Source organism: Myxocyprinus asiaticus, chromosome 33 (genome assembly GCF_019703515.2).
Source record: "Myxocyprinus asiaticus isolate MX2 ecotype Aquarium Trade chromosome 33, UBuf_Myxa_2, whole genome shotgun sequence".
In the NCBI taxonomy this organism is placed as follows: Eukaryota; Metazoa; Chordata; class Actinopteri; order Cypriniformes; family Catostomidae; genus Myxocyprinus; species Myxocyprinus asiaticus.
In genome coordinates, this window is record NC_059376.1 from 10,633,961 (window position 1) to 10,652,448 (window position 18,488).

At 37.2% G+C, this 18,488-nt stretch overlaps 1 protein-coding gene across 2 annotated transcripts in view; it reads right to left on the reverse strand.

The window, feature by feature from the left end:
• The window catches only part of LOC127423974 (mitoferrin-1-like), a 63,930-nt gene that overhangs the window by 25,790 nt on the left and 19,652 nt on the right, over positions 1–18,488 (reverse strand). The window contains exons 2-4 of one of the 2 annotated variants that reach the window (XR_007894401.1): positions 17,386–17,614; positions 16,452–16,508; positions 10,442–11,067 (exon numbers count right to left, since the gene is read on the reverse strand). Coding sequence is in view for 1 of the 2 variants with exons in the window: in XM_051668713.1 (XP_051524673.1) it covers positions 10,520–11,067; positions 16,452–16,508; positions 17,386–17,614 (834 nt within the window). In the remaining variant the exon portion in view is untranslated. Of the gene's footprint in view, positions 1–2,229; positions 11,068–16,451; positions 16,509–17,385; positions 17,615–18,488 lie in introns of those variants that run through there. The other variant, XM_051668713.1, reaches the window with a different exon arrangement.

Below are 18,488 nucleotides of genomic sequence, written 5' to 3' on the forward strand. Positions count from 1 at the left end.
AACTGACGTACACTGTTGTCGAAGAATTACCACTTTTTAAACTTGACAAAAAAAATAAATCATCTCACAAGAAATTTTAATTTAAGCTATAAAGGTAAATGATGAAACTCTTCTTCTATGCTTTGCTGAGTTCTTGTCAGGTTTTCCATGACCATGGAAATATCAGGGAATTTTACATTTGTGTTTTCCAGGCCTTGAAAGGTCATAAAAGTTCAAATCTTCAAAAGTTAAAGGGATTCGTGACAAAAAGTAAGACTTGAAAGAAGTCCTTGAATGACTGGACTCCACCCCAAAAACACGAGGCTTGACTTGGACTCCACGTCATTGTGAATATGTCATTTTGAATATACATTTTTCTAGTTATGGTCAGCTCTAACATACTTAACTGGCTAGATATTGATTTTGAGTGGTGAAACAAGTGATGTCCAACTTGTGAGCAAATCATTCTTTTGAGTTGGTTCTTTTCAATGAATTCGTTAAACCAGTTCACAAGTCAGTCTGAGTGTTCATTAGAAAATCGGTCTGAATGAAAATACTTTCTAAAATTCTTATCCAGCGATCAAAAGATAAAATAAAGGTTAAAAAAAGGGGGGGTTTCGAAGCGATGTCATAGAAGAACTATTTTTGGTTCCCCAAAGAGTTCAGTAAAAGGTTTTTAAAGACACTTTTTATAGTATAAAGAACCATTTTCCACTACAAAGAAACATTTGTGCAATGGGAAAATTCCATGGATGTTAAAGGTTCTTCATTGTACCATACAGTATACGCTGATTAAGAACATTTATTTGAATGGAAATGGAAATACATTTGTCGGAAAGTGTGGGAACCCTGTTCAGTGCAATATACTACAATAGCATCATAAAGCCAATGGGTGGTGGTGGAACATTCAGCTTAATGTCACCACTTGCATTCATTTGGTGGCACCCATTTCCACCTTTTCAAATTATTTGAATCACAAACCCAACTGGAATCCTTTCTCTCCATTTTGTATCTCTTCTTCAAGTTCCCATTGAGAATCCCAATGCGTTTGATTAATAGTCATGTTTGTCCCAAGCCTGTAAATGGCCTGTAACAGGGCTGCTGGTAAGAGCACTGCGTGAATCCGTCATGATAATGCCGACAGTCAGAGACCCATGTCTGCGTCCCCCCGCTATCTGACCCTGCCTGCACATGATTGGTCACTCCTGATGGGGTCAAAGGTCAGGGTTGCTGCGATCCTGTGAAGGCTCCTCACTTAGAGGGTCAATCGGGGCCATGCAATCACACACATATTCTCAGACATTTAAACCTTAAAACATTCATGTGTCTGCTATGTTTAACACAGGCAGGCAGTAAACTCTTTTAACAGTATTAAGCAGTAGCAGAGCTGGAATTCCTCCCATCCAATCAGTCTAAAGCTGAAGAATGAAGCTAAAAACTTGTTCCTCATGCATAGTTGTGTCCATACACAAGCCCTCTTAGCAAATAAAGAGAATATGTGTGAGAAGAGATATTTTTAACAGTATAGTATAGTCACGGTTTGGGTTTCATGAAGTATGCATATCATTCTTTAAGGGGGAAGTCTCTCATTTAGTCTGCAGAGTCCCTGAGCTGATATCATCTTTCCTGAGTTAAACAGCATCCTGTGAAGCACCAACAACTCAATGAAAATTCTAAAAATTGCAAATGAAAGTACACCTTAAATGGCAGATTAGGTGCTTGCAATATTTCTTTTACTCATGCTTAGGTTCAGGGATTTGAACAAACTTCTCATCCCACATCGGTTATGCTAGCTACAGACTTGAAATTTTACCATAAATCGTGCTGCTTGTAGAGAAAAACATGCTATTACTTTTCTAAACAATCAGACCTATGATCTTCACCGGGCAGATAATAAAGTGTATAACTGACCGCAGCCCTGTCTAGGGACTAGAATATCACAGACACCTAAGGAGGTGGGCTCTTTTGACTTTGGTTAGTTTGCAACCATCTAGCAACTACCAAGAACTCCCTATAAACCCCCATAGCAATGCCCTGCAGCAAGAAGATGGCAAAATAAATAAATAGGGGCCGCATGTTCAGTGTTTAAATCCTAAATAAACTAATTCTTAACCTAAAAATTATAATGAAAATGTATGGTAACTTATTGGCTAGGGTGTAAGAGCCTTATTAGCTAGAGAGGTGAATAATATACTATAAAAGCAATATGACTGACTTTAGGCCGAGATTAAATAAAGCACTGATGACATGTTGAAATGATTGAAGTTTTAATAATGCATTTAAAAGGTCTTTGACAACCACTGTTTCATAGTAGATTGTGTTTGATGATTCCAGTAACACTCCCGTGCATTCTCACAACAGTCAGAAACCAGTCCCTTCTATTATTTAGTTCTTAATGAAAAGGGCACAATATAACAAGTTGTAGTACAAGACATGGTGAACAGAACTCTGGTCTACAGCGCCCTCTACAGGCAAAATACCCTCAAGTAAACTCACATTTGTCATAAGGAAACATTTTTACAGGAATATATATGATACACTAAGAGCATTTGAGAAAAAAAGTTTAAATTCTTGTTTTTTCCCTGCAGTGATTTTGCATGTTGGTTTCAAACTCCAATAGTCTAAAACTTAAATATAGTTTTTATGAATCCTATAATTCCTTTAATAAATTTTAAACACAGATATGTAGAAGATGGCTTCTTTGAGTTTACAGTATTTCATATCTGGCCAATAAGGTATTCTTCTCAAATCAGTGTAAATAACAGGAGGATCCCATTGAGACAACTTATCCAATATTGTGTGACAACATGCCTCACCTTGCGGCACATAGTCATTAAAGGTTATCAGATGTTAAATGAGCAGTATCTTTTTTTTTTTTTTTTCTGGGCAAATGTACAATAGTTTTGATGTAGTCAAGACTTCAATGTATGTGTCGTGAAACAGACTTTCAAAATAGTCCCACACTGAAAAAGTGTGAAAACTAGCCCTGGTCTCTTTATCAAGAACACTTTGCATATTCAAATTCTTCTACTTCTGAATCTAATATTTACCATCTCGTTTATTTAAAAGCTGGCCAAAGCTGAACTTGATTATTTAAAAATTCATTATTGAAATCAGTTCATAAGAACATTGTCATTTTTAATCTTCATTGTGAAATTTATTTCAGCTCCAGTGTAACAGACTGTAGCAGCGTTTCCACAAATCAATGAACTTAATGTGTCTACATTATTGTTTGTTTTCTATGCTGTTAAAAAAAACACTTTAGTACTCTAGATGGCACTCTTTCAAAAACCTCCCACTTCTTTTCGAATGAGCGTACAAAGCGGCTGGCATTATCAAAGTTCTTCATGTTGCACTGTATCTTTAATAGGAGCACAATTGCAGCAAATCTTTTCTATAATGTGGCAATTATCAAGAAAAGACATTGATAAATCGCGCTCCTGTTTTCTTAAAGCATAGTAGGTGAAGATAAATTTAAGGCAAAACCAAAGGCAATGTTGTCTATACTGGCCCAAAACCAAACATTTTCAAAGTAAAACTGACATATGATTTAAAATAGATTAAAATACAATGTTTATTTTAAAAATGGATAGTTTTGCAAAGCAATCAGATACTAAGAATTAAAAAAATGCTGGACGCAAATCGAACCCATGGGGTTTCCACCGCAGAACAACATGATGCCAAATAGTAAAAGACAGTAGTATGTTGTCAGTCAACACAAAGGTTAAACATGGAATTTGCTTTGTATGCCCTTTAAGATAAATACAGTGGTCCCAAAACCTATTTGGAAACTTTAAGTGGAAACTTTAAGGAATATTTCACCCAAAAATAACTCTCATTATTTACTCGCTCAGCAACTGTGTCAAGCGAAGTGTAATCGAGCTTCAAATCATGATCGCACCTAGGAGACTGCAGAGGGCGAGATTTATAGTGAAAGAGGAGTTATATCTGGTCTGTTTATTCAGAAGACTTGGATTAAACCACTCCAGTATGGATTACCTTTATGCTGCCTTTATTAAACTTGAAAGTGTTGGACCCCGTTCACTTGCATTTTATGGATATATTCGCATTATATCCCCATTAAAATATCTTTGTGTTCTGCAGAAGAAAGAGTTTGAGATGGTGAGTAAATGATGAGAGAATTATCATTTTTGGGTGAACTACTCCTTTAAGGCACACTTAATGCATGGATGTTATTACATTACATTACAAAATATAAAACCAAATGACATGTATTTTTTAAGAAAGATAGCATAAGCACACTTTTCAAGCTAAATACTTCACACACACACACAAAAAAAGTCTGTCAGGTTTTAAACACAACAAAAGACATCCTGCTCAAAACAAATAGCAAATAGGAAACATAGGCCTCAAACACTTTATGGTTTTTGTGGAATATGTCCATAAAGTAATGAACTACACCTGTGGTTACCCTGCTAGGACACAGCGGAACTGACCTTACACATCCACTAAAATCACCTTGACACCAGCTGATTAAAAGTCATTGCAAAAATGGCTCAGAAAAGTGAAGTACTGAGTTCTGAGAAAAAATAATCATCTGTTTGCAGATGCCACTTGGTTTGGTATTTTGTTATCTAATGCAGTGACAGTCAGACAGTGTGCCTGAAGTGTCCACTATCACTGTTATAAATAATATCCCAGCTGTATGCAGCCTAAAAAGGAAAAAATGTCACTACACCTTAGTAAAAACACAACGCTAACACCATTTTCTCCCATCAACAAATTAAACTGATGACTACTGGCAGGTCTAAGTTATTAAATATACAAAAATTTAGCTTTCTACATGTTAAAAAGCCATACTTTATGGTAGGGAGGGAATGACCGAAGAGTCCATTTCTTTGGTTCCTAGATGCTAGTGGCAGCAGAAAAACAACTGGTCTGATAGCAGAACTAGAAAAGCATTAGTAATGAAGCTCTGAACCAATAAACCAATAATTAGAAGGCAAACAAACAAAAAATGTCCTTGGATTCACAAATTCCAGTGTTTAACCTTTTGGAACTGGAAAAAAAAAAACAGAAGGCCAGAGACAATAGTCTAAGGGAACAGGATGTGAGAGGACACAGGAAAGGCATAGACCAAACAGAACACTGCCAGCTGAACCAGTCAGCCCATTGTACAGCCAGAAATTCTCACACACCGTCCCACACACACAAACATGGGAATCTGCATAGGCTTCGGAGACACACCAACTCCATCCAAGAAAACGGAAACTTCAAGGAACACTGAAAAATGGCTTAACTTAGATATAAGGCTAAAAGCGCAATACTACATATATTTCAGACATTGATTGCTAGCATGTAAAGTGGCAAGTTAAAAAAATAAAAATAAATATCACACTCAGGAAAAACAAAAGCTGCCTTTGTGTCATCTAAGACAGCTAAACGCTTTGTGTATGTGCGCTTGTTTCATCTGTCAAACATGATAACTTGCATACACGTATCCTCTCAATCAAGAGCTAAAATTCAAATAAGAAGTTGCCAAAATTGACAACTTTTCAAAATGTTATACACCATTTACAATTGTATTTCTCCACTCGTTAGATTATTGTGCGTGATTCCAGTGTAAATCCTTCGTAGACCAGCGAATGGGCACCATATTTGATGCTAATGAACAAGGCTGTGAGGGATTGACGTAGAGTACGTCAGATGTAAAATAGCTTGTAAAAACATTATTCCATACAGTATTGCATTATATCCAAAGTGCAATTTATGCAAGACTGGATTTACAAATGATTTACACAGGAATTTGTTCTGCTTGTGCTTCATGAATGAGGCCCAGTATGTGGAACTATTGTGTACCTTGATGTCCACCATTCAGACAATAAAACTTTTTTTGGCAACTAAATACTGAATTTGCAGAAAGACACATTTTCATAATCCCGCACAGCCTTGTTTTCGTTCGCGTCAAATTAAATACAGCATCTACTCCAATGAAGGTAAACACTCAAGGCTACATTCTGAATTGGAGTTTGAATTTAGTGAACCACACAACAGTTCAGAAACAGAGTAAACCTGGTCCCGGACTGAAACAGATTGTCAAGGGAAGAACATTGCTGATGGCGCAAGTCCTTTTCTAATGCCATCAGGGTGAATCTCATGAAACCTGTCAAGTACATGTCTGGGTTGTATTTCGCCCTAAAATCGAAAGAAAAAAAAAGTGCTGTTTTGCATAAAGAAATTAGAGTTAGTAGATTTTTTTTCTTTAACATTTTTTATTTTTTTTTTACTAATTGGATAAAAAAATATTTATTTTATAAATTGAATTTATACATTATGGTAGCATTTGTCGTACTTTCTTAAATTTATCTTGATTTTAATTACAAATGTTTTACTGTCAAACTGTATTACACTAATAATAAACTAATAAGCTCCATAATTGAGAATAAAGACAATTACAAAAATAACAAAAAAAATTTAAAGGTAAACATCTGGATGCTTTATGGTAAAGGGAATTTTATGGCAAACTTGTTTTGAAAATAATGTCATGATGCAAAAAAAGATACACACACACTGATCAGCCACAACATTAAAACCACTGACAGGTGACGTGAATAACATTTATTATCTCGTTACAATGGCACCTGTCAAGGGGTGGGATATATTAGGCTGCAAGTGTACAGTCAGTTCTTGAATTTTATGTGTTGGAAGCAGGAAAAATGGACAAGCGTAAGGATCTGAGCGACTTCGACAAGAGACAAATTGTGATGGCTAGATGACTGGGTCAGAGCATCTCCAAAACAGCAGGTCTTGTGGGGTGTTCCTGGTATGCAGTGGTTAGTACCTAACAAAAGTGGTCCAAGGAAGGACAACCGGTGAACCAACGACAGGGTCACTGATGCGCGTGGGGAGCGAAGGCAAGCCTGTCTGGTCTGATCCCACAGAAGAGCTACTGTAGCGCAAACTGCTGAAAAACATAATAATGGCCAAGATAGGTGTCAGAACACACAGTGCAGCGCAGCCTGCTGCGTATGGGGCTGCGTAGCTACAGACCGGTCAGAGTGCCCATGCTGACCCCTGTCCACCGCCAAAAGCACCTACAGTGAGCGTCAGAACTGGACCCTGAAGCAATGGATGAAGGTGGCCTGGTCTGATGAATCACGTTTCCTTTTAAATCATGTGGACGGCCAGGTACGTGTGTGTCGTTTATCTGGGGAAGAGATGCAGCAGGATGCACTATGGGAAAAAGGCAAGCTGGCGGAGGCAGTGTGATTTTCTGGGCAATGTTCTGATGGGAACTTGGGTCCTGGCGATCATGTGGATGTTACTTTGACACGTACCACCTACCTAATGATTGTTGCAGACCACGCACACCCCTTCATGGTAACGGTATTCTCTGATGGCAGTGGCCTCTTTCAGCAGGATAATACGCCCTGCCGCACTGCAAAAATTGTTCAGGAATGGTTTAAAGAACATGACAAAGAGTTCAAGGTGTTGACTGGGCTTCCAAATACCCCAGATCTCAATACGATTGAGCATTTATGAGATGTGCTGGACCAAAAAGTCAGATCCATGGAGGCCCCACCTCACAACTTACAGGACTTAAAGGATCTGCTGCTAATGTCTTGGTGCCAGATTCCATAGGACACTTTCAAAGGTCTTGTGGAGACATGCCTCGATGGGTCAGAGCTGTTTTGGTGGCACGAGTGGGACTTTTTTTGGTTTTAATGTTGTGGCTGATCGGTGTATATATACACAGTTGAAGTCAGAAGTTTACATACACTTAGGTTGAAGTCATTAAAACTCATTTTTCAACCACTCTACAGATTTCATATTAGCAAACTATAATTTGGCAAGTCGTTTTGGACATCTACTTCATCTAATTTTTCCAACAATTGTTTACAGACAGTTTTACTTTTAATTGACTATATCACAATTCCAGTGGGTCAGAAGTTTACATACAGTAAGTTAACTGTGCCTTTAAGCAGCTTGGAAATTTCCAGAAAATGATGTCAAGCCTTTAGGCAATTAGCTTCTGATAAGCTAATTGACTAATTGGAGGTGTACCTGTGAATGTATTTTAAGGCCTACCTTCAAACTCAGTGCCTCTTTGCCTGACATCATGGGAAAAAAATTTGTGGACATACACAAGTCTGGTTCATCCTTGGGAGTAATTTCCAAATGCCTTAAGGTACCATGTTCATCTGTACAAACAATAGTACGCAAGTATAAACACCATGGGAGCAAGCAACCATCATACCGCTCAGGAAGGAGACGCATTCTGTATCCTAGAGATGAACGTAGTTTGGTGCGAAAAGTGTAAATCAATCCCAGAACTGCAGCATTGGACCTTGTGAAAATGCTGGAGGAACCAGGTAGACAAGTATCTATATCCACAATAAAAACGAGTCCTATATCAACATAACCTGAAAGGCTGCTCAGCAAGCAAGAAGCCAATGCTCCAAAACCGAGCCAGACTACAGTTTGCAAGTGCACATGGGGACAAAGATCTTACTTTCTGGAGAAATTACCTCTGGTCTGAGGAAACAAAAATTGAACTTTTTGGCCATAATGACCATCGTTATATTTGGAGGTGGTTTGCAAGCCAAAGAACACCATCCCAACCATGAAGCATGGGGGTGACAGCATCATGTTGTGCGGGTGCTTTGCTGCAGGAGGGACTTGTGCACTTCACAAAACAGACGGCGTCATGAGGAAGGAAAATGATGTGGACATATTGAAGCAACATCTCAAGACATTAGCCATGAAGTTTAAGCTCGGTCGCAAATGGGTCTTCCAAATGGGCAATGACCCCAAGCATACCAACAAGGTGTGGCAAAATTGCTTAAGGACAACAAAGTCAAGGTATTGGAGTGGCCATCACAAAGCCCTGACCTTAATCTGATAGAAAATTTGTCGGCTGAACTGAAAAAGTGTGTGCGAGCAAGGAGGCCTACAAACCTGACACAGTTACACCAGTTCTGTCTGGAGGAATTGGACAAAATTCCAGCAACTTATTGTGAGAAGCTTGTGGAAGGCTACCCAAAACGTCTGACCCAAGTTAAACAATTTAAAGGCAGTGCTATTTAAAGGCAATGCTAAAGCTGAAATAAATAATTTTCTCTTCTATTATTCTGACATTTCACATTCTTAAAATTGTGATCCTAACTGACCTAAGATAGGGAATGTTTTCTATGATTAAATGTCAGGAATTGTGAAAAACTGAATTTAAATGTATTTGGCTAAGGTGTATGTAAACTTCTGACTTCAACCGTGTGTGTGTATATATATATATAGTATCAGGGGTGAAATATGACCCAGAGATGTTTTCATGAGATTTGTGAAATTCTGCATCCTCCTATGTACTTTGTTTATGAACAAAGATATAATTCTAGGCTGTGGATTTAAACTGCAACCACAAAACTTTCGTGCACACTGAAGTTTTAGGAGTCTTAAAAGAAGAGATCTTTCAAAGTCACAAAAATCAATGCATATATACATGCTAGTCTTGATTGGTAATATATAATGACAATTATGTCCTAAAAGATAAAGTATCTATAGTTACCACACACACCGATTTCAGCTATTCGATCACAGCTTTTCACTGTCTGAACTACCTCTCATTACTAAACTGAATATCATCATTTCCAATAAATAAGAGGACACAATACACAATCAGTAAGTGCTTCAGTTTACCTACAGCAGTGAAATCAGGCAATTTGATTTACCTGGGATCCAATTCAGTCTTTGGAAATTAAAATGTCAAAAATAAATAGTTTTTATAACTGAGCGAGTTTAAAATCATCTTTGGGATGAATGTATGAAAACTGAGATCTGACGTCCCACATGATCTTTTCACTGGATTTTAGAGCTTTTCTAAACAAGATAAGACACATTTTGAGGTTTAAAACCTCTGTTGTTTCTGATTCAAACCAAAATGCAGGGTTTGAAGCCCATACATCTTTTCGCTGGTGGTTAGGCATTAAAATAAAATATTTGGTCTGTTTATTCCGCAACAGAACTCAGGAATGTCATTTAAAAACACACATCTAGATAAAGGCAAACAAATGTGACTCATCTGAACCCATAAGCCTAGAAAAGCCAATCAAATAAACGGAGTGAAGTTAAACATACCTTTTGTTCGTCATTGAGAAGATGACATCTTTTAAATATATATAAATATGCATGTGTATATAATATGCAATGTAAACGAGTATGTATATAATATCATTTGCAATCATAAATATATGTTAGGTGGGTTGAAACATGACTAACATTATCTGTATAGCAGTTATGTTCCATAGTGTGCAATGTCCATACATCCCCTGTTCTTGTAACACCAATAAACTCTTCCAATAAATTAATGTGTTATCAACAAAAACAAAAACAAAAAACAAAAAAAAGAAGCTAGAAGTGCTGGAGTGTTCTCTGCATAAGAAATTAGTGACTACATTCCCCTTTGAGCCAAAGGCCTCTTCAATAAGATGCATACACATTAATTTACCCACAATCTTCAATCATCTCCTCTTTGGATCAGCTGGGCCTTTCGAATTTAGTGCTAACAGGCCTAACGGTGTCACTTTCATGTGGTTCCAGCCTTATCCGTGTCCCTTCCTGGTTCCTGGATGTGTGGTTTATGTTGAGTTAGAAAGTACTTAAAGAACTCATACACGGACCAGGCGATTGCTGTAGATGGCATCTGATAAATCACTCGCGCTCTGATGCCTTTAAAGAATGCTGGCACGCCTCCTAGGCGGTAAACTGTCCGTAGCGCATTGACCATACCCGAGAGATGTCCGCTAACATGCGCAGAGCTGAGCGCTACGTTCTCCTGTGTGTTTAACAGAGTCTTACACACGTCTAACGGCGTCGTCACGGCAGCAGACACTGCTCCCGCTGCCGCTCCGGACAGGATGTGCGTTTCGGGACGGTACTGGCGCTGAGGGTTGAAATGTTCCTGCATGAACTCGTAGGTGATGAAGTGAACAGCCTGGAAGGGGATGTTCATGGAGAGTTGAGTACTGTAGCTACGGTAGAAGGCGGCTAGGCCTTCCCTACGACTGACAGTCAGTATGCAGTCATATAGACTGCGGTATGGAGAGTTATACATTTGCATCCTCTGCTTCACCACTAAGAGAAGGACAGAACATGAGAGAAACTATTGGGAAAACACTACATAAATGTTACAACTGAAAACATCTGCATAGCACTTCTCATTCTTGAAAGTGCATATTTGATTTTACGCTAACTGTTACAAACCAGCCGAGAAATTTAAAAATACATTTGAGATTTAGACATTTGACAGCATTTTACATTATTTTTCCATAAACTTAATTAGCTTTCCATGCGCTTATTGATCTTTAAATACTTACAAATACACAAAGCTTGTATAATAAGAGTTCAGACAATTCTGTGCTGCTATTGTGATGGGTAATAACACCACAGACAGTAGTGATAGACCGATATGCATTGACCAGGCCGATTAATCGGCCGATATTTAGCCATTTTGAGATTGTCTCTGTTAGCCGATAAACAAGTTGTTTCAAATATTTTGTGTATTTTGAGCAAATTGAGTAGTGTTCATTTAAATTCATTGTATTAATGATGTATTTTTTTTTCCTATTGCCTAATCTTGATTAAAGTAATCAAATATGTCTGCATAAATGCTTAAAATATAAAAATTATTTTGTATTTCACTTGTTTAAAAAATGTTTACTTTAAAAATTTGACTGCAGACAATTTTTTTTTTCTATTGCCTATTCTTTATAAAAGTAATCAAATACATCTGCATAAATACTTAAATATTTATTTTAATGTAAAAATTTGTGGTTAAATGTTAAATGTGACTGCAGACATACAGTTTTCATGATCTCTTAACATCCAAAATATTATTATAGATTTTTTTCATTATTGCCTAATCTTAATAGTCAAATATATCTGCATTATTTGCTTAAATAAAAACAATTTGAACTATTTAACTAATTTGATTTAACCTCAAATTTAAATTGTTAAATGATCAAATTACTAAAAAAATTACAAATAAAAAAAAATCGAAAAAGTTTGAATGCAGACATACAGTTTTCATGATCTGTAGGGTTGGGTATTAATACAGATTTCCAGATTCAGTTTGATTCAGATTCACAAGCTCTTAATACGTTTCAATTCCAATTTTGATTCAATTCAATATCGATTCATATGGGTTTATTTCAGTAATAATGTTCACATATAAAATCAATTATCTCCCAGCTAATGCTGTTAATTATACAGAGGACCTTTAAACTAGGTACATTAGGAAAATATAAATTTTACTAAACATATTTTATTACTTTTTCATCATTTTGGTCACATTTTGGCTTTTTAAAAATGAACAAATAAATGTATTCAATCAATCAATAAGATATTATATTTCATATATTATTTTTGATTCATATTTATTGTTAAATTGCATAATTTGTACTATTTACAAGTATTTACACTGATTTGTTGAACACCGGTACTGTCTCTTTAACAAAAACCAGCATTTCTGTAAACAGTGTCTTTAAATGAGCGCATGTTAACTAGAGAGGACTCGAATGGCTTTATCTCATCTGTGCGATGCATGATTAGAATTAAATCTTTTAATTCTATTAAATGTTTAATTTTAGTTGTTGTTTTTGATCAACAACTGACTGTAAAGAACAGAAAGGATATTAAGAGATATTATTCAATGACAAATGCGTTTGTGTGGATCTCGTCTTGGACACACATTACACTAAAAACATTTACACTCAACACGCTGATCTCGCTGCTGAACACTTCACGACTAAACTACACAATTACTGGTGAGTGAAATGTAAATCTTTTCCAGCCAAATATATGCACTTTAGTCGCATAGCGCGAAATGTTGTTGCAAATGCGAGTGATTTCCTCTCATTGTAGTAGAGGGTTGCGCAAAGAAAGATAGATCTTGGGATTTAAGAATAGAGATCGTTCAAATGAAGATCGCGATTAATCGGAAAAATAATATTTTTTTCTCATGCCTAATGATATTAACATCAATAATAATATATATATATTTTTCTATTGCCTACTCTTTAAAAAAAAAAAAAAAAAAGATTGTGGTTTAATGATCAATTTATTCTAAAAACATTTGACTGCAGACAATATTTGTTAATATAAAAAAAAACATATATACATACATATACAGGTGCATCTCAATAAATTAGAATGTCGTGGAAAAGTTAATTTATTTCAGTAATTCAACTCAAATTGTGAAACTCGTGTATTAAATAAATTCAATGCACACAGACTGAAGTAGTTTAAGTCTTTGGTTCTTTTAATTGTGATGATTTTGGCTCACATTTAACAAAAACCCACCAATTTACTATCTCAAAAAATTAGAATATGGTGACATGCCAATCAGCTAATCAACTCAAAACACCTGCAAAGGTTTCCTGAGCCTTCAAAATGGTCTCTCAGTTTGGTTCACTAGGCTACACAATCATGGGGAAGACTGCTGATCTGACAGTTGTCCAGAAGACAATCATTGACACCCTTCACAAGGAGGGTAAGCCACAAACATGCATTGCCAAAGAAGCTGGCTGTTCACAGAGTGCTGTATCCAAGCATGTTAACAGAAAGATGAGTGGAAGGAAAAAGTGTGGAAGAAAAAGATGCACAACCAACCGAGAGAACCGCAGCCTTATGATTGTCAAGCAAAATCGATTCAAGAATTTGGGTGAACTTCACAAGGAATGGACTGAGGCTGGGGTCAAGGCATCAAGAGCCACCACACACAGACATGTCAAGGAATTTGGCTACAGTTGTCGTATTCCTCTTGTTAAGCCACTCCTGAACCACAGACAATGTCAGAGGCGTCTTACCTGGGCTAAGGAGAAGAACTGGACTGTTGCCCAGTGGTCCAAAGTCCTCTTTTCAGATGAGAGCAAGTTTTGTATTTCATTTGGAAACCAAGGTCCTAGAGTCTGGAGGAAGGGTGGAGAAGCTCATAGCCCAAGTTGCTTGAAGTCCAGTGTTAAGTTTCCACAGTCTGTGATGATTTGGGGTGCAATGTCATCTGCTGGTGTTGGTCCATTGTGTTTTTTGAAAACTAAAGTCACTGCACCCGTTTACCAAGAAATTTGAGCACTTCAGGCTTCCTTCTGCTGACCAGCTTTTTAAAGATGCTGATTTCATTTTCCAGCAGGATTTGGCACCTGCCCACACTGCCAAAAGCACCAAAAGTTGGTTAAATGACCATGGTGTTGGTGTGCTTGACTGGCCAGCAAACTCACCAGACCTGAACCCCATAGAGAATCTATGGGGTATTGTCAAGAGGAAAATGAGAAACAAGAGACCAAAAAATGCAGATGAGCTGAAGGCCACTGTCAAAGAAACCTGGGCTTCCATACCACCTCAGCAGTGCCACAAACTGATCACCTCCATGCCACGCCGAATTGAGGCAGTAATTAAAGCAAAAGGAGCCCCTACCAAGTATTGAGTACATATACAGTAAATGAACATACTTTCCAGAAGGCCAACAATTCACTAAAAATGTTTTTTTTATTGGTCTTATGATGTATTCTAATTTTTTGAGATAGTGAATTGGTGGGTTTTTGTTAAATGTGAGCCAAAATCATCACAATTAAAAGAATCAAAGACTTAAACTACTTCAATCTGTGTGCACTGAATTTATTTAATACACGAGTTTCACAATTTGAGTTGAATTACTGAAATAAATGAACTTTTCCACGACATTCTAATTTATTGAGATGCACCTGTATATACACACACACACCGAGGGCATTCAGAAAGAATTCAGACCCCTTAATTTTATTCACATTTTGTTATGTTGCAGCCTTATCAATCTACACTCCATACCCCATAATGACAAAGCAAAAAACTAATTTTTGATAACTTTGAAAATTTATTAAAAAGAAAAAACTGAAATATCACATTGACATAAGTATTCAGACCCTTTGCTATGACACTTGAAATTTAGCTCAGGTGCATCCCATTTCTCTGGATCATCTTTGAGATGTTTCTACACTTTGAATGGAGTCCACTTGTGGCAAATTGAATTGATTGGACATGATTTGGAAAGGCACACACCTGTCTATATAAGGTCTCTCAGCTGAAAATGCATATCAGAACAAAAACCAAGCCATGAGGTCAAAGGAACTGCCCGCAGAGCTCAGAGACAGAATTGTGTCGAAGCACAGATCTGGGGAAGGCTACAAATTTTTTTTGGCTGCACTGAAGGTTCCCAAGACCACAGTGGCCTCCATAATTCTTAAATGGAAGAAGTTTGGAACAACCAGGACTCTTCCTAAAGCTGACCGCTCGGCCAAAAAGAGCAATCGGGGTAGAAGGGCCTTGGTAAGAGAGGTGACCAAGAACCCAATGGTCACTTTGGATGAGCTCCAGAGATCATGTGTGGAGATGGGAGAAACTTGCAGAAGGACAACAATCACTACAACACTGATCTGGGCTATATGGCAGAGGGTCCAGATGCAAGCCTCTCCTCAGTGCAAGACACATGAAAGCCTGCTTGGAATTTGCAAAAAAGCATCTAAAGGACTCTCAGTTTGGGCCGAAGTAACTGGACAATGACCACAAGCACACAGCCAAGACAACACAAGAGTGGCTTTGGGACAACTCTGTGAATGTCCCTGAGTGGCCCAGCCAGAGCCCAGACTTGAACCCAATCAAACATCTCTGGAGAGACCTGAAAATGTCTGTCCACCGACAGTCCCTATCCAACCTGACAGAGTTTGAGAGGATCTGCAGAGAAGAATGGCAGAATATCCCCAAATCCTGGTGTACAAAGCTTCTCGCATCATTCCCAAAAAGACTCGAGGATGTAATCACTGCCAAAGGTGCTTCAACTAAGTACTGAGTTAAGGGTCTGAATAATTATGTCAATGTGATATTTCAGTTTTTTCTTTTTAATAAATTTGCAAAGTTATCAAAAATCTGGTTTTTGCTTTGTCATTATGGGGTATGGAGTGTAGATTGATGTGAACTTTTTTCAAAGCATTTTAGCATAAGGCTGCAACATAACAAAATGTGAAAAAAATTAAGGGGTTTGAATACTTTCTGAATGCACTGTATATATTATTTTTCGATTGCCTAATCTTAATAAAATCAAACACAACTACATTAATGATTAAATAAAAATTATTACAAATTTCATTTGATATAACATCAACTTTAAATGTCTGTTTAAATTATTAATTAATGTTCATGATCTAAAAAATTGGAGATCTATAAAATACATTATATTCATTTGTATTTTTTTCTGTTGCCTAATCTTATCAGAAGTAATCCATGCATTAATGCTTACATAATAATAATTTTGTATTTCATTTGATTATTTTAGAATGAAATGTGGAATTGCTCAGACATTGTTTGCAACATTTATCTTAGAATGAATTATTCAAACACATTAAGAGCTTCCTTATAATAGTATTAAAAAGGTATGATCCAATATTCACAGTACAGATAGTGCGAACAGGACAGAAAGAGAAGAATACCTTCTGCTGGGTTCATAACTGCATCATGGAGGACAGTGGCAACACTTCCAGCAACCCCTGAGGGGAAAACAGAAAGAAACTTTATGTCACAGCATGTGAAATAAAGTGAGGAACAGAAACTCATTTACTACATTTTCACTAGCCAATGTAAACCCTATTACTTGGAACTTGTATGCACCACAAATGTATTTGCCATGTTTAGTACATGAGTGTCTTTTATAATATTGCTGTATTCAACACTTATTTTACAAGCAGCAATAAGCCACTCAAGGCCATTCAATGCAGTGGTTTTATGGTTAAGGTGTTTTAGCAACTCCACTTCATGTAAGCTTAACGGCACCCCTTAACTGTGATAAAATCACTGTAGCACACAGCCTCTTGTGACTCATTGACTGATTATAGGGAGACCAGGGCTAGTTGTCACACTGGCAAATTGTTACAAAGGCTTTCTCTCAGAAACGATAAGATTTGGAGCCAAATGTCCAATTGCGCAAATGTGTTTTTTCCTTAGCAGATACTTTGTATTTTGGTTTCAAACACCTATATCAAAACCCTCTTCAATAAGAATAAGTTTTGTGAATTCTATTCTCCAAAAAAAAAAAATACTTAAAACTTTTGTTGTATCATGAATTGATTTGTGCCATCGTTTTACTTTTAAAATTTTGCCCAAAAACTTAATACAGGCTTACATTTAAATACAGGTGTAGGTAGACTTTGGTGGTTGTGATAATGGAGACACATTCCCCCGTCACCCCCCATCGTTAACATGAAACCAATGCAACTGGTTTAGTGGCAAGTTCCATTGTGACAACTTGCCCCATACAGTGTGACAATATGCCCCCAAAACTCTGGCCCAATGTAGAAACAACTCAACAGAAACAGAATAGAAATCTAGCAATGGACACTTATCAGGAAATAACTGATTTACTCCTACCGTTTGCGATGTGACTGTTGCCTCCACTCTGTATGGCATCACTAAGGCTGCATTTGATTTGCTCGTAGCAGGCGAAATAGAGTGCGTGGGCGGGGCCGGCCCCTAGCACAGTGATATTCAGGCCCCTCAGCGGCCGAAGGAGACCCTCCGTTCGCACAATCCTCTTTAGTGCGCCATACACACTGCGGTACTGAGCCTTTGGCTCTGGCTGTAAACTCTGCATACGCGTCTATGGAAAAAGAATGATAAACTGAGAAAATAAGAAGGGAGAATGTGGAGATCAACCATAATTTTACATTTTTTTGGAGAAATTGTGAGTGGAGCTTGTCTGTACAAAACTCTCCGACACAATGCTAGGGGCTTTTAGGTGGTTGCTTAGTGGGTAAAGTCAAAAGAGCCAACCATCCAAATATATATTTCTGGTCCCTAGATATGACTCAGAATCCTCCTTCAATAGTAAAAAGTATTATCATACCTCTCATCATTAAGCAACATGATTTGAGATATAATTTATGTTTGCAGCATAAATGTGCATTCCTCTTCACTGTATTACAGCCTGTACCGTTGAAATCAACTTGCTTTTGGCGCCCCTCTGTGGATTTTTCGGAAAATGGGGCTCACGCGTGCCCATACGCCCAAAAACACTTTCCGCTTTCGCCACTGGCAATTTTGGCTAAAGAAAAGTTAACCTACTGTTTCAGATTTCACTGCGAGATCAGTCTGTTTGAAAAACCTTTAACCTCATATATAAGCAATAGGTATAGTCATGCTTGCCTTAGTAAACACCAGTAATAAAAGAGGACAAACAATACATGAAAAAGAAAAGGTCCAAATCATGAAAACCCAAATTCACTTTTCTTATATTCTGGGAAACAAAGCAGCATTTGTTTAATACACATTTCTGATATCATTTGCTTTACCAAAAATATAATTTAACAGAGACCTCTAAAAATAGACAGCTGTTTCTAAAAGAAACAAAAGATTTGACTGTTAACAAAAAAGGGAAGGAAAAACAATCAATATGTACAGAGTGACAGATCAGTCCATTTTCCTGCCAACATTTCAGCTCAATAATAAAAACACTCTTTGTTTAATGAGAATGA